The sequence below is a fragment of the Halichoerus grypus genome, chromosome 6 (genome assembly GCF_964656455.1).
Source record: "Halichoerus grypus chromosome 6, mHalGry1.hap1.1, whole genome shotgun sequence".
Taxonomy (NCBI): domain Eukaryota; kingdom Metazoa; phylum Chordata; class Mammalia; order Carnivora; family Phocidae; genus Halichoerus; species Halichoerus grypus.
The window spans coordinates 45,985,961-46,003,433 of NC_135717.1; the positions used below are offsets into that span (position 1 = coordinate 45,985,961).

General features: G+C 43.9%; 1 protein-coding gene across 1 annotated transcript in view; it reads right to left on the reverse strand.

Annotated features, from left to right (window-relative positions):
• The window catches only part of IL2RA (interleukin 2 receptor subunit alpha), a 53,882-nt gene that overhangs the window by 4,918 nt on the left and 31,491 nt on the right, over window positions 1–17,473 (reverse strand). Inside the window, exons 2-7 of the mRNA XM_036090064.2 lie at window positions 9,208–9,390; window positions 7,263–7,358; window positions 4,732–4,935; window positions 3,069–3,152; window positions 2,453–2,524; window positions 1,216–1,282 (exon numbers count right to left, since the gene is read on the reverse strand). Coding sequence (XP_035945957.1) covers window positions 1,216–1,282; window positions 2,453–2,524; window positions 3,069–3,152; window positions 4,732–4,935; window positions 7,263–7,358; window positions 9,208–9,390 — 706 coding nt within the window. The remainder of the gene's footprint in view (window positions 1–1,215; window positions 1,283–2,452; window positions 2,525–3,068; window positions 3,153–4,731; window positions 4,936–7,262; window positions 7,359–9,207; window positions 9,391–17,473) is intronic.

Genomic DNA, 17,473 nt, shown 5'->3' on the forward strand with positions numbered 1-17,473 from the left:
GTGAAATGAATTCACTCTCTTGATCCTTCCTGCTATCTGTCTAGTGCAGCGGTTCTCAAAGTTTGGTGCCTGGAACAGCAAGCATCAATATTACCTGGGAATTTGCTAGAAATGTAGATTTTTTAGGCTCCACCCCAGACCTGCTGAATCAGAAACTCTGGAGGCAGGGCCGGGCAGACTATGTTTTAACAAGCCCTCCAGGAGCTTCTGATGAACAAGCCCACTCAAGTTTGGGAATTACTGGCCTAGCACAGAGTTGTCAAAACTGGATGCATGTGTATTCAGTGCCTCTGAGGAGTTTTAAGGAAATACCAGTGTCTCAGTCACAAAAGTTCATATACTGTATGATTCCATTTATGTGAAATGTCCAGAACGGGCAAATCCAGAGATGAGAAGTGGATTTGTGGTTTCCAGGGAATGGGGGAATTGGGGAGTACAGGGTTTCCTTTCGGGGTGATGGAAATGTTCTGATGTGTAATGAGATAGTGGTGGGGTATATATACAACATTGCCAAAAACCACTGAATTATGCACTTCAAAATGGTTAGAATGATGAACTTTATCTCAGCTGGAAAGAAAAATATTGATGTCCTAGAGATTCTGGTTGGAGAGCAAGCATTGGTTTAAAAAAAAAAGAAATCTCTCCTGGTTGTTCTAATCAGCAGCTTGAAAATCCGAGTTAATGCAACTAAGGCCACAGGTGGGTCACGTCCCAGTCAAGGGCGTTCTGGTCTGAGTGTCTGCAGTAGGTGTAGTGGGGAGCGCCGGAGAGGAAAACTCAGGGGGACACTGCCCTTGATTTCCTTCCAGCCTCATGATGGGAGCAGAAAGGTCTTGGGCTCTAGATTCAGGTTGCAGTTTTGGCCTCTGCCATGCACACCTGTTTGTGTTGCTTGATCAGGGCACCTGTAGTTGTTTCAAATGTTCAGAGAAGTTCAGGAATGTTCATTAGATACGCATCGAGCCTGGCATACAGTAGGCGCTCAACCAATGCTAGTTTCCTTTGCTTTCCCATTTCCCTGCGCTTGGGTTCTTGTTGAGCACTTTGGGGATGTGTGGGTTGACCAGTTCTCTCTACGACTCCCCAAACCGCTGCAGGTTCATAGGAGAAGGGGGTGGGTGGGGGGCGAGGGGATCTCTGCCCAAGCTCTTCCCACACCAGGCCCCACCAGCTAGCTCCGGCCAGGGCTTCGTGACCCCGACCGCCCGGACTCACCATCTCCGCCGCCAGGTGAGCCCGCTCAGAAGGAGGACGCTGATGAGCAGGAGAACGCAGCCGGCCACTGTCAACAGAGAAGCAGTTCAGCAAAGGTGCCCGCTGGGCCAGGTTGCAGATCAGGCTGAGAAAATCCCCGCAGAGCAAGGGTTTCCCGAAGAGGGGGGCACTGGCGTTTCTGCCTTCCCTTCCCAGAATGCAGCTCCCACCCGACATGATTTCCTAGGAGGCTCAGGGACTGGGGCTGGAGCCCTGGGGAGGTGGGAAAGGGCTTGGCGCCTTTCCTCGAGGGGCTTGGCTCTTTCTCAGGGGCATGAAGTAACTGACAAGCACGCTTTTCACCAAGGTTCAGAGGCCTCAGTTAAGGGGGCCACCAGGGAGGCCTGCGATGGGTGAAGGAAACGTCGAAATACAAGGAGAAAGGATAGACACATAAGCATCTCTTGAAAGTGTTCCTATTTCCCAAATGCTGCCTTCCTCTGGTGCCGGAGCCACCTCCCTGCCTGCCCCGCTAACCACCCGTCTTGCATGGGCTTCACAATGCATTTTTCCTTTTCTTCCCCAAACTGTCTTGACACATAACTGACATTTGCGGCACGCAAGGGATTGATTTGATGTGAGTGTACATCACAACACAATTAGCACCGTAGCACTAGCTAACACCTCCAACCACCCCTCCTGTCTACCGTTTCCTTTTTGCGGTGAGAACACTTGAGATTTACTCCTTTAGCAAATTTCAAGTATACAATACCGTATTGTTAACCAAAGTCACCATGCTATCCATTAGCTCCCCAGCACGTAGTCATCTTCCGACTGGGAATCTGTGTCCCTCCACCAACATCTCCCGGTTTCCCCCTGACCCACAGCCCCCACAACCACCACTCTGCTCTGTTTCTATGAGCTCGGTTTTTTCTCCCCCTCTCAAAGCCTGTTTTTCTCTCCTACCAGGAAACAACTGTGGGGTTTATGGGGTATTTTGTCATTTAGGATCCATTCAGGAGGAGCTTCTTGGGGCTGCTTTGAGACTTCACAGTCCGCTTACTATGACTGATTACTGTGAGTTTGTATTGTTAATATCCGGATTAGTCTTTTACTCGTGTAACTATTAAACAGTGTAAGGAGTGGGGCATTTTAAGCTAACCTACCAACCGACCGACCCACCAGACCACCAAGCAACATATCCCACAGTCTCTGTCTGGGGTGTGTTTTGTCAACAGAAGGCGCGCCCCCTACCCACCTGCTATCTGATACTCGGTTGTGAATATGAATGACTCCACGGTGGTAGCCGCTTCTGTGTGTTTGTGGAAATCTGTGCAGAAGAGAGATGAGAAGATGCTCGGTTTGTGCTGATTATCAGACTGCGCTAGCTGGAGAGCTTAGGACCTCTCGTGAGCTAGAGCCTCGGAGCCTGGCAAAAGGCGTGTGATGGACAAGCATTCCTTCTTCTGCCTTGAGATGCCATCCTCAGCCTGGCTTCTCCTGTTTCCGACACTTGCTTTTGACATGTTTGTTTGTTTTAAAGATTTATTCATTTATTTGAGAGAGGCAGAGAGAGCAGGGGGAAGGTGGAGGGAGAGAGAGAAACTTAGACTCTACACCCAATGTGGAGCTGGACACGGGGCTCGATCTCACGACCCTGAGATCACGACCTGAGCCAAAACCAAGAGTCAGACGCCCAACTGACTGAGACACCCCGGTGCCCTGCTTTTGATGTGTTTGAGGGTTGGGAGGTTGGAGGGGAAGGTGCTATTGCTGACCCAGCTGCGGGAGGGGCTGCCCCAGGCAAACGGGCTTCCTCCTCTTGCCTGACCTTCAGGGCCGAGCTTTTATCCTCCCAGAAATTCTAGTCTTACCTGTAGCACTTGTTGTTATCAAGGGACAGGAAGTGTCTCTCCCAGGAGGAGCATGGGTGCTTGCTTGAGGCTCTTCTTCGTCATCTGGTGGAGAGAGGAAGTGATGAGGGTGGGGAATGCGGGTTTCCTCAGCTGACCCCAGACACACTCAGTGGGGTGCCGATCTCCATTCTCAGCACGTTGTCTGGGGGTCCCACACAGTGTGGCTCTACAGCAGGGTCTGGGGCAAGTGGGTAAATGGCTCCAGCAAAGCCCAGTCAGAGGGAATTTTGACCCTGATCCTGGCTCTGTGGAATCCTGAGCAACTTCTCATCCCCAAGCTTCCTATTCAGCCCTGGTTTCCATCTGTGGCTTGGAAACAGGTCATAATAATCCAGATACCACCGAAACATCAAATGAAGTAGAAATGCACAAAAGGACAGCTTCTCTCTGTGACAGGTTCCCTGTTCTTTGCGGGGGTTTCCAGTTACCCAGGACACTGCCCTGTCATCCTCTTCCAAGGGAAGCGACACAGGCGGCAAGTGCTCCGGCCAGCCATGTGGCTCCCTGCAGGCACACTGCCAGGGAATGTCATCAGAAGGACATGAGTGCCAGCTGACCCATGGACCCAGGCACTCGGAGGCTCCTCACCCCCTTCCCTGTCCTGAGAATATGACTCCCGCTTGCCTTTCCCCGCTCCCAGAGGCTTCTCCAAGGGCACAGCCTTGAGCTAGTGATGTGGTGTCGAGAACACCTGCAGCGTATATGTGACTGAACCCGGTTAAGGCCTCTATAAACTTGAAAGATCTGGTGGGGGAGCGCGGGGATCCATTCGTCCTGCGGCCGGCCCCACAGGAGCCCCGTATGTAAGTTCCCTCTGCTTACTCAAACCGCCACCTGCCAACGGTGCCCTGCCTCTTTCTCTGGTCTCTCCCCGCGCTGCGCTCCTCTTACCGGGGTGGTTTCAGATTTCACCCAGGGAAACTCCCGGGAGAGGCGGTGAGGTAAGAAACCGGTAACACTTAGGTTTAAATGTGAGCGGCTTTTGGTTGTAAAAATAGTAATACGCTTTCAGAATGAAAATAGTAGACCTCCGCATAGGTGGGCTGTACGTTTGTCTGAATGAGTGTGTGTGCGCGTGCATGCGTGCGTGCACGTGCCTGCTTGAATCAGCCCCTTCCCTGCACATTTGCACTTTTATCAAAGCTCAGGGGGGAATTACAGGAGAAGGAGCATGCTAACAGTGGAGCGCTGGACAAATAATGAGTGTGCATTATATATCACTAAATTAGAAGCGCGTGGGCGGCAGGCTGGACTTGCCCTTTCGAATGAGAGGAGGTCTCGGTAGCTTAGAAGAAGAAGTCGAATTTCAGGATCGGCTAGGACGGGGCAGCATCGTCTCCAGTGAAGTAGCATCTGGGATGCTTTGCAACACTCGAGAGATCGTCTCTCCTCTTCCACCTTCTACCATTTATCCTCACTCAGGGTATAGGGAACCTTAGGTGATAGAGACCTTAGTGTATCTGGTCTATTTTCTAGAATGAGAGAAAACAGAGGCCCAAGGAGACGAAGTGGTTTGCCCGCGGTCACATAGCTGGTGGGTCAGGAATTCCACTCCGCTCAGCCCGATGGAAAGAGCAGGGTGATAGAGCCCAACCAGGTGCCTCCACACCTGGAAACCAACCGTTCTTCCTTTCACTTATGCACTTGAGCTGGGGCTGTGTCCACTGGGTCTTCCCTGAGATGGTTTTGCAGACGCTCTTGTCAGAACCTCTCCGCAGGGCCCTGAATCCCTGCGCGCACTGGTAGCGAACCGTCTGCCCCACCACAAAGTGGTAGATTCTCTTTGAATCTTCATGTTCCCAGGAAGGAGGCTCCCTGCAGTGACCTGAAGAGGGAAAGGAAGTTCTGAAGGCATCCTGAGTGAACCCGAGTTCGACTTGCCTCTTTGTACACACTGGACCTTGGTTCTCATTTTGTTCATTCATTCAGTCTTTTTTTTTTTTTTTAAAGATTTTATTTATTTATTTGACAAAGAGAGAGAGCACAAGTAGGGGGAGGTGTAGGCAGAGGGAGAGGGAGAAGCAGGCTCTCTGCAGAGCAGGGAGCCCGATGTGGGACTCTATCCCAGCACCCTGGGATCATGACCTGAGCCGAAGGCAGCCACTTAATGGACTGAGCAACCCAGGCGCCCCCATTCATTCTTTCTTTTATTCAACCAATATGTACTGAGAACTTCTGTGTGTCAGGAACTTTGCCAGGCATTTGAAGGAAGGCACACAGACCCCATCACTCCCGTGGGAGTGGACGATGAATTGAATGAGGAAGACATCTGAAGGCAGAATGTGCTGAGTGTTATTGCTGAGGAGCAGACATTTGCTGTGGGAACCCAGAGGAATGAGCAGTTACTTGTGGTGATGGCCAGGGTTCTCATAAGTGGACAGGAGTGGGAAGGGCAGTCTCAGCTGAGGAATAAAGGTAGGCTCAAGCCCACTGGGGCCAATGAAAGGTGAAGCCCACCGTGAGTGAGGAGGCACATCCCCGGGTGGTGGCTCCTAGTCATCTTGGGGCTATGGCTGAAGGACTGGAGATAGAGCCAAAGTCAGAAGGAGGGAAGGGCTGAGAGAATCTCGGGGAAATGGAACCTGATCTCTGATCAAGCCATGCCTAAAGCTTGCTCTATGTGAGCCCTGCCAAGACCTCTGAAAGTTCTCCATGCCCTCAAACCTTCCACTCGCCCAACTAAAACCCAAGCCTGACTGGTCTTTAACCCCAGTGATCATGTCCTGCTCTGATTTGTTCTCAGGATTCCCTACCCCACCCCAAATCTGGATATACGGGACCACATGTACCCTCTCTCCCCAGACATGTGCTCTGACCTTCCAGACCTTCCACAATCTGAATACCCAATACAACCTTTAAAAGTATCTTACACATCACCCCCCTGCCCCGGAGAGAAGCTGAGAGCTGTCCCGTCCCGAGTGATCTGCTCTAGTGTAGCACCTTGCGAATCATGGCTGAACTTGTGCTTTAGTCTCAGAATAAAATTTCTTTAACAGCCAATAAAATCCATGATGGTCTGAACCTGTTTAAATTACATTTGCTTCTCTCAAATGAAAACATCCCATTAAGAGGATCTGTGGCCAGAACCAGTGGTTATCTCTTGAATAAGGACAACAAACATTGACCTCCTGAGAAACCTTGAAATAACCATTCAGGGTAATATGGGAAAAAGAGAGAAAAACAAACAATTAAATGTGTTTTGAAATGCCATGCAGACCAAAGTTGGGGTACAACATAAAAACATCATATTGCAACAGTGTCCCTGGATGTGTCTTTTTTTTTTTTTTTTTAAATAATGGAAGCTGCAAAGAAGTTAAAATTAATTTAAAAGAAGTAATCAGTAGAAAGGTCCCTAGTAAGACCTGAGGACTTCCTCCTAAATGTGAGTTTATCCAAGTCTTTTAACTTCTCTGTGTCTCATTTTCTTCAGTAAATCAAAGTAATAATCCTGCTCCCTGACTCACTAGGTTGTGAGGTTCAAAAGAAATTATATACAAGATGATAAAGTTTTTTTGGAAGGTAATACAATTAGCATAGGACAATAGGGTCTTGTAAAGGTCAGTGGGTCCCCCAAAAGCTCAGGTTTTCCTAACAGCTCTACGTCCTCGCGACATGAGGACCCAACTTCACCGTGATTCATTTTGGAGTTGTGCTCGCTCTCCCACATCCCCTTAGCTAGGAGGTTTGCAACTTTCATGCTCACCAAGATGGCACTGCATGTTTCACAACCCTGTTTATAAGGTAAACATTTTGAGGTAAATTGCTTTGCTGGCAGTTGATTACCTTCTATTGAAGGGGAAAACACAGAGCATTTCCTTGAGGGCAGGAATGGCTGTCTACAGGGCTGGGCACAGTGAGTCCCAGTATACATGCTTTTGAACTCAGATCAGTTGCACTGGGTTGAATTGAATTGAGCCCAGTTCTACTTGGCCAGCTCCCAAAGCAGGAGGAAGCCCAGAGCCCATGTTGGCTTGAAATCCTGAGTGGCGCTAGAGTCCGCAAACACTGCACAATCGTTCTTGTTTACCTGATATCCTGACAGAGGAGGATCGTGGAACAGACTTCCCTCCTCCGGGGAGCACAGGGTATACCCGCGGGAGAAGGGTTGGCTCCCAGGAGTCAGCGAGACCGCGGTGCAGATCCACCTCTTACCTGGAAGGTTACCCTGGTCCATGGGCGGCGTTTGGCTCTGCATTTCCTTCTGTTCTTCGGGTTTAGGAGTAACTTGTCCTTCTGTGCTCTTGGAGGCTAGAGAATATAGATAGAAAGGAGCAAATAACTTCACAGAGGCTTAAAATAGAAAACACTCTTTGTGTATTCATTTATTCAAAGAGCACCTTTCCACTGCCTGTGACATGCCAGGCAGTATTGGGGTGCAGGGGTTACAAAGAAGAGCCACACACACACACGCTGCCCTTGGGGTGCTCTCAGCGGGGCCTGGCAGTGCATGACGTCAGTGGCCCACAACGTGTTTCTGAAAGAACTGAAAGATTGTCTGGTGCATGTGTGTTGCCCCTAAAGGGACTCCATTCCTGCCACCCACCTGCCAGCCTTGTGCGCAAGCGGCGCAATGGCCAGGAGGAATGGTGTGACTCCCCTTGTTTCCCGAAAACAGTCCACTTAAAAGGTAAAGGGATTCAGTCTTAAAGCAAGCACAAGAGAAGCCTCCTACCACACTCCTCTCTAATGTGAAGACTTTGGCAAAGGAGTTGAGTATGGGCACCGCCGTGAGGGGCTCGGGATTCTAGCTGAGGGTCTGGGGAGGGTCTGCTGGGAAAAGAGGCAATGGGGTGCTTCAGCAGAGGTCCCCAGACCTTGCAGTCTGTGCCCGGTGTGGATGGCACAGAACTCGCTGTGGCTCACAGACACCATCTCCAGGGCTGAGGAATAAAAGGACAAATGGACCCCCCCACTTTTCACCACGTTCTAGTATCACAGAGTGGACAAAAGACCTGGTAGAGAAATCGGGCTTGTGAGAGAGCTTTCAGGATTCAAAGAAGAACATAGAATAGCAAAATCAGCGCAACTTAGGTTTAGAAAGCCCCTCAGGGATCATTCCCTCCACATTCCACTCTGGGAAGGTGACCTGCCTACAGTCTCCGAGCAAGCAGTTCTGCCTTCTCTGCTCGCCCTCGCCAGCAGCTATGAGGTTCAGGACCCTTAGTCCACTGCTGATTCCAGTCACGTCTGGCAGTGAGGGCCACAGGCTCTCAAGCCAGGTTAAAAAGTCCAGAAATAAAGACATTCGAAGGGAACAGCTTCCTCTTCCTCTCTGCTTCCCCAGTGTAGATTTGGGGTCTCGCCCACACACCGGCCTGACCTGCCTTTGGACTTGATTTTCTCCTTGCTCCCCCAGCGCAGCCAGGGTCTTGCAGGACTGGAACAAGGGGACAGTGGGGTTTTGGGGGGAATTTATTTCTCACGCTCTGGAATGCCAGTTCCTGACACTGGGCTGGGAAGACCCTGGACTGACAGTCCTTTCTGCTTGACCATGTATTTGCCCTCTGAAGAAATGCCCAAAAGACCCCATGGCAGTCACACTGAAAATTTCCGTAATAGGGGTGCCTGGGTGGTTCAGTCGGTTAAGCATCTGCCTTCGGCTCAGATCATGATCCCAGGGTCCTGGGATGGAGCCCCACATCGGGCTCCCTGCTCAGCGGGAAGCCTGCTTCTCCCTCTGCCCCTCACCCCGCTCATGCTTTCTCATGCTTGCTCTCTCTCAAATAAATAAATAAAATCTTAAAAAAAAAAAAGAAAAAGAAAAATTCCATAATAGATAAGACTCTCTGACTCAGTAGCATGAGCTTCTCTTCCCTTTATTTTTAACTCTCATCAGGGAAGGAAATGCCTCGCCCACTGCCTCCACTTTTCTACCCAGAGCTTCTTCCTTAGGGTTGTGGATATGGACACTGAAGAGGGAGGGCACAGAGGCATCCTGGGGAGCTGTTGGGAATTCACGCTGCCATGTTGCTGGGGGTGGAGCTAGGATAGGTCAGTGGCACCAGTCAGCATATGGGTGGCATGAGGTGTGAGCTTCTGTCTCCCTCTTTGCTAGAGTTCTTCTCTTTCCCTCGGTGTCACAAAAGGAAACACTTACATGTACTTATGCATTGGCATTTGTTTTCCCAGGAAGCGTGGCTAGAGTTTCCTGCACAACGCATGAAGTTGCTTAGTCTACGGAAGCCTCTCTCACAGCCGCAATTTAACATTGTGCCCATCTTGTATTCGAGAGCTTTGTATGTGGCGTGCTGGAGGTTTGGTGGGTTATCATCACAAAGATCTGCAAAGAAAGAGAGGCGTGTTAGGAGTTCAGGAGGTTCCACTCTAACATTCACATACTTAACCCCGTGATGATTTCGTCACACATTTCTTCACTTTCTTTAAAGGATTTATGGGTGCCTCCACCTCTTCCCAGAAAGAAATGAAGGCTGTCGCCACCGTCCTTTAGAAACCTTTGTATCAGAGACGGTGCAAACTTTGACTTCAACCAAGTTCCTCTCCAGATTACAATTTATTTCAAACTAAATGAATAGAAACGAATGAGGTTTTATTCTGAATATGCCTCATGCTGAACAAGTATAGAAAGAGAGAAGATGACCAGAAGATATGAGGAAAAGAAGGAGGAAAGCCATGTAAATTTAATTGAGGGACATGTGTTGGCGAGAAATACTTTTCAGGAAATAAGGATTGTCAGAATTTCTATAATTAATGATTCTGTACCACTTTTCTTTTCTTTTCCTTTCCTTTCCTTTCCTTTCCTTTCTTTTCTTTTCTTTTTGAGAAATATATGTAAAGTGCTCCACCCAAAGTCTGGCAAGTAGGAAATGTGTATTTTTCACTCACCTACACACCGCTGAGTTTACCAAATTCCTTCTCATACCACAAAAACTTTACCCTTTCTCAGCCCCCTTCAAAAATAGACACTGGTTTCCCACCAAGGACACCTGAAATAGTGGCCAAATGCCCAAGTATTAAGGAAATAAAAGGCGCTGCTCAAATCAGAAAAATGATTCCACTGCATATCTTGCAACAAGTCCTGCTTCGGGAGATTAGATTTTTAGGGAAAAGCCACAGGCTGGATAAGGAGAGTGGCTAGGAAGGATCACAGGAACCAGCACAGGCACCAGATCCAGCTGGTTGCTGCACTCATTGCTGGCAGAGGACAGTCCAGCGATTGCTTATTAATCATCACTCCATTGGAGTGAGACTTCTCTTTGTCCTTATGCTGTGCCCAGCATCTTGCCGTGCTGAAGACCACCCTTGTCCAAGACTCAGGATACTCCTGATCTCCGAAATCACGGAAGATGAGGAGAGTGTGGACAGCTTGCCCCAGCTCTCACCAAGAAGGGTCTAAATGGAAACAATTTGAGTGGCTCAAAGGGCCAGTGATTGTGAAGGGACATGTAACATATATACTGAATAAATACTGGTAATCATAATAATCATCATATTAAGGCAAGAAAGGTAGCATGGTGGAAAGGGGAGAAAAATGGGCTTCTAGATCCTAGCTCTACCAGCTTACTAGCTATATAGTGTCACTGCTTTTACTTATCTAAGGCTTGGCCACTTTTTCTGTAAACTGGGTATTATAATCATCGTCATCATTTTACTGTTTGTTTTATTTGTTTATTTTTATTTTTTTTAAGATTTTATTATTTATTTATTTGACAGAGAGAGAGAGCACAAGCAGGGGGAGCAGTAGGCAGAGGGAGAGGGAGAAGCAGGCTTCCCGCCGAGCAAGGAGCCCGATGCGGGGCTCAATCCCAGGACCCTGGAATCATGACCTGAGCCGAAGGCAGATGCCCAACCGACTGAGCCACCCAGGCGCCCCTTACTGTTTGTTTTAAAGATTGCATGAAATAACATACAAAGGTAACTTGCAGAGCACCCCGCACATAATAGACAAAGAATAGATGCCCGTTCTGCTTCCTTCCTTTTTTCCTCTGTCCAGGAAAGGAGAATGGTAATTCAGATAGAGGCAGGGCTGAAATTTACCTTAACTCTGTCTCCTGCAAGAGGTCATCTCTCTCTACAGCCCATATCCTCAGTACCATTCACTGATACTTGTTGTACATCAATACCAACCTATGTTTTGAGTATCAGAAGGTAAATCTATTGCTAAAACAAGATAATAATAATAATCCCCCAAACCAATGAAAGAACAAGGCAAGGATGTACCCTCTCATCACCACTTTTCAACATGGTGCTGGAAGTCCTAGCTAATGCAATTAGAAAAGAAAAGGAAATAAAAGATGTACAGATTGGGGAGGAATAAAACTTCCTTTTGCAGATGACATGATTGTCTACATAGACAATCTTAAAGAACAGACAAAACCCCTTGTGGTACTAATAAGCAATTTTAGCAGGGTTGCAGGATACAAAGCTATTATACAAAAGTCGGTTGCTTTGCTATATACCAGCAAGGACAAATGGAAATTGACCTTAATAACACAATACCATTTCCATTAGCACCACCACAATGAAGTGCTTTCGTATAAATAGAACAACATTATCTATAAGAACAATACGAGGAAAATTCAATCAAAGAACTCAATATATGGAGAGATATTTCATGTTCATGGATAGGAAGATTCAATATTGTCAATATGTTAATTCTTCCCAACATGATCTGTAGATTTAATGCAATCCCAATAAAACTCCCAGTAACTTATTGTGTGGATATCAATTCTGATTCTAAAATGATTCTAAAGTTCATATGGAGGGGCAAAAAAAATCCAGAATAGCCAACACAGTATTGAAGGAGAAGAACAAAGTTGGAGGACTGACACTACCTGACTTCAAGATTTACTATCAAGCTACAGTAATCAAAACAATATGGTATTGGTGAAAGAATAAACAACACATAGACCAATGTAACAGAATAGAGAAATAGAAATAGAAATAGAAATAGACCCACACGAATATAGTCATCTGATGTTGGACAAAGGAGCAAAGAATACCATGGAGCAAGGGTAGTCTTTTCAATAAATGGTGCTAGAACAATTGGGTATGCACACGCAAAGAAACGGATCTAGACACAGACCTTACGTCCTTCACAAAAATTAACTCAAAATGGATCACAGACCTAAATGTAAAACACAAAACTATAAAACTCTTAAAAGATAATATAAGAGAAGTCTAGATGACCTTGGATTTGGTGATGACTTTTTAGATGCACCATCCAAGGCACAGTCCATGAAAGAAAGAATTGAGAAGCTGGACCTCATTAAAATAAAAAATTTCTGCTCTCAAAAGACACGTCAAGGTAGTGAAAACAAGCCATAGACTGAGAGAAAATATTTGCAAAAGATATATCTGCTAAAGGGCTGTTATGTAAAATATACAAAGAAGACTTAAACCTCAACAATAAGAAAATGAACAACATAGTTTTTAAAACGGGCCAAAGACCTTAACAGGCACCTCACCAAAGAAGATATGTAGATGGCAAATGAGCATATGACAAGATACTGCACATCATATGTTATCAGGGAAGTGCAAATAAAACAACAAGGAGATACCACTACACACCTTTAGAATGGCCAAAATCCAGAACACCAAATGCTGGCAAGGATGTGGAGCAACAGAGACCCACATGCCTTGCTGGTGGGAATGCAAAATGGCACAGCCACTTTGGAAGAGGGTTTTTACAATTTCTTACAAAACTAAACACACTCTTACTGTGAAATCTAGCAACCACGGTTTTTGGTATTTACCCAAAGAGTTGAAAAGTTATGTGTACATAAAAATCTGCACACAGATGTTTCTAGCAGCTTTATTCATAATTGCCAAAACTTGGAAGCTACATTTAGCTGTCCTTCAGTAGGTGAATGGATAAGTAAACTCTGGTCCATCCAGACAATAAAATAGTATTCAGTGCTAAAAAGAAGTGAGCTATCAAGCCAAGAAAAGACATGGAGGAAACTTAAATGCATATTCCTAAGTGAAAGAAGCCAATTTCAAATGCTACATACTGTGTTATTCCAACTGTATGACACTCTGGAAAAGACAAAACTATGGAGACGGTAAAAAGATCCTGGTTGCCAGGTGTTAGGGAGGAGGGAGAGATGAACAGGCAGCATGCAAAGGATTTTTGAGGCAGTGAAAATACTCTGTAGGATACTATAATGGTGGATACATGTCATTATACATTTGCCCAAACCCGTAGAATATGCAACACCAAGAGTGAAGCCTAATGTAAACTGTGGACTCTGGGTGATAATGAAATGTCACTATAGGTTCATCAACTGAAACAAATACACTACCTGGTAGGGGCTGTTGATAATATGATAATGTGGGAGGCTGTGCATGAACAAGGTCAGAAGTATATGAAGAATCTCTGTACCTTTTGTTTGGTTTTGTTGTAAACCTAACACTACTTTAAACCATAAGGTCAATAAAAAACAACAACAACAACAACTTATAAGCAATGGCTATTCCCTGAGCTAGATAAAATAATTGAAGGGGGGAAAAATCAATGAGGACTTCTGCCTCTAGCCATGACAAAATTTTGGTACCAAAACTTACCCTCCTGCTGAAAACAACTTTAAAACCAGACAAAATGTGCAAAAAAGTGTTTCCAGGTATTTAGTAACAGACAGTGCAGCACTATATTATTTGAGAAGAGGGAACCGTGAAGTGAACCCCACCATTGCCATGGATTCCTTCATGGCCACTTTCCTGCCAAGTGGCACCAAAGCAGAACCCAAGCAGAGCCATGGTCTCACTGCCTGAGGAGAGAAAAAAATCAGAGTTCTAGGCTGCTGGCATGGCTGGAATTTGGGTACTCCCCCAAACAGACCCACCCTTGCAAAGACTAAAACCAAACCTGTTAGACAGGAGGATGCACCAGTAATTGAACTGCCTGTAAGAACAAAATTCAATACCTCTTAAAGGAAGACAACATATTCCAGACCTTCTAAATGTATAATTCACAATATCCAGCAAGTTTTTAAAAATTCTGGACATGTGAAGAAATAGGAAAATGTGATCCATTTAAAAAAAAAAAAGGAGTCAGTTGAAACAGACCCTAAAATGACCCAGATTTTGGAATTAGCAGACAATTGATCACCATTTATTTTTATAAAGAAAGTTTTATGGGAACAAACCCACACTCATTCATTTACATTTTGTCTGTGGCTGCTTTTATGCGGTAAAGGCAGAGTTGAGTGGTTGCAACAGAGACTAGGTGGCCCGTGAACTGAAAATATTTACTCTCTGGCCCTTTAAGAAAAAAATTGTCAACTACCAATTTCAAGGAAACATGGCCATAATGAGTGAATCAATAGGATATCTCAGAAGATAAATGAAAACTATAAGAAAGAACCAAATAAAAATTCTAGAACTGAAAATTATAATATCTGAAATAAGCTTCACCACACCTTGAAGACAGATCAATAGAAATTATCAAACTGATGAGCACAGAGAAAAAAATTTCAAACAAAAATTTGAATAGACCTCCAGTAACCTGTGGGAAAATATCAGATAGCCTATCATATTTAATTGAAGTCCCAAAGCAGTAGGACATTAAGAATGGAGCAGAAAAAATATTTGAAGAAATAATAGCCAAAATGTCTGAAATTTGATGACAAACATTGACTTAGAGGTCCAAGATGCTTCAAGCAGTGAATTCCAAGCAGGATAAATATAAAGAAAACCACACCTAGATACATCATAGCCACACTGCTGAAAACTAAAGATAATGGGAATATCTTGAAAGTAGCCAGAGAAAAAGGACACACCACATACAGGGAACAATAGTGAATAATGGCTGACTTTTCAGCAGAAACAGTGGAAGTCAGAAAATAATGGTAGAACATATTCAAAGTTGTAAAAAGAAAAAAAGCCTGCCAACCTGGAATTCTTTCAAAAATGAAGATGAAATTAATATATTTTCAGATAAATGGAAGCTTAGAGAATGTATTACCAGCACACCTGTGTTATAAAAGATAATGCTGAAAGGAAATTCTGCAGGCTATGTGGATAATTATGACAGTTAGAAGTAGATCTACAGGAAAAGAATGGAGTGCTGGTAGATATTTAGGTAAGTAGAAAGATCATCTTTTAATTTCTTTGAAAGAGAACTATTTAAAATAAAAATAATAGTGCATGGTGAGTTTTATTGCATATGTCAATGTAAAATGTGTAACAACTATAGTATAACAGTTGGGGTAAGTGGAATATTTCTTTCATAAAGTTCTTATATGTGGAATGATACGATCCTAAGTCTAAGGAGATCGTGATAAATTAAGGATGCATACTGGAAAGCTTAGGGAAGTTGCCAAATAACAATACAAAGAATGTAGCTAAAATGGCAATAGAAGACATAAAATAGAGTATTAAAATACTTTTTTGGTTAGCCAAAATTAAGAGAGAAAAAGAAGAATAGAGGAATACAAAACCAAATGGGACACCTGGGAAACAGGGTAGCAGAAGGACAGACTTAAAGCCAACCATGTCAGTAATTGTATGAAACATACACCAAACACATAAATTTAAAGATAGGAACTTTCAGACTGGATAAAACAGCAGGCCCCAACCCTGTACTGTCTACAAGAGAGCATACTTCAAATACAAAGACACTGATAGATTGAAAATAAAATATATATAAAGATACATTATGCAGAGGTATGCATAAGAAAGCTGGTGTGGCCACATTAATATCAGAAAGTAGATTTCAAAATAAATGTTATTCACAGATGGCTTGATTGCTTACATAAAATTACTAAGAAATCTGAAAAATAACTACTACAACTTGGTAAATATAGCAGTCTTAATATACAAAAATCACTTGTATTTATTTCTATATACTGGAAGCAACCAATTAGAAAATTAAAAAATTTAAAAACAATTTCATTTATGATAGCATCAAAAAATAAAATACTCATGAATAAATTTACTAAAAGCTTGCAAGACTTCTGAACTGAAAACTCTGAAACATTGCCTACATAAATGGAGAAATGTACAATGTTTATGGATTGGAAGATTCATTCTTTGAAAAAAGACATCAGTTCACCTTAAGTTGATCAACAAATTCAATGCAATTACAATTTTAAAAAGTCCCATACACTTTTTGGTAGAAATTTGACAAGTTGATTCTAAAACCTCTTTGGAAACACAATAGACTAAATCTATCTTAGTAAGAACTTACAATTTTGGAGAATTCATATCATCTGATACCAAGACTTCCTATAAAGCTGCAGTAACCAAGACAGTTTAAACTGGTAGAAGGATAGACAAATAGAGTAATGGAACAGAATAGAAAGGCTAGAAATAGACTCACACATGTATGTTCAGTTAATTGTTTTATAAATATGCCATGGCAGTTCAATGAGGGCAGGAAAATCTTCTCAACAAATGCTCTGGAACAAATGGATAGATTTATGGGGAAAAAGAACCTTACTTCACATACAAAAATTAATTTTATTATATATCTGAACATAAAAAAATTCATACCCTAGATTTATCCATGATAGGTATACAGATAAGAGTTAAAATTATTAAGCTTCTAAGGGCCAGTGAAGGCAAATAGCTTTGCAAACTAGGGATAGGCCAAGATTTCCTAGAGAGGACCCAAAACGTACCAACTGTAAAAGATAAGTAAATGAAAAACTTCTGGTCATCCCAAGACATTAAGAATATGAAAAAATAAGTGATAGACTGGAAGCATATGTTTGCAACACGCACCTCTGACAAAAAGACTTGTGTCCACATTATCTAAAGAACTACAAATCATCCTAAAAAGCAAACAACCCAATAAACAGATGGGCAAAGACTTGAACAAGTCACTCCTCCAAAGAAGACAGATGATTATCCGTAAGCGCTTGAAAGGATGCTCCACATCCGTAGACATCAAAAAAAGCAAATTGGGAACCACCACGGAATATTCCATCAGAACAGGTAATATAGGTAAGACTAACAACAACAAAAGCAGGAGAGAAGGTAGAAGTACCAGAACTCTCTTACATGACCAGTGGGAGTATAAAATGATACCATTCCTCAGAAAGCTGAGAGTTGTTTTTGTTTTTTTAGGGAAGTTAACTATCTATCTACCCATCCTGGGATCCAACCATTCCACTCCAAGGTATTTATCTAAGAGGAGTGAAAGCATATGTTCACAAGAAGACTTATACAAAATATTTATAGTGGCTTTAAATACTCTCAAAGATACTATGTTGAACAAAAGAAGACATACACAAAATCATACATACTGTTTGATTCCATTTGTAGGAAGTTCGAGAAAAGATAGAACCAGTATACAGAAAGAAATCAGAGGTTACTTGTGGTTCGTGGGACTGGCTGGAAGAAGACAGGTGATGGAAATGTTGATTATATGGGTGTACATATTTGAAAACTCATCAATTTGT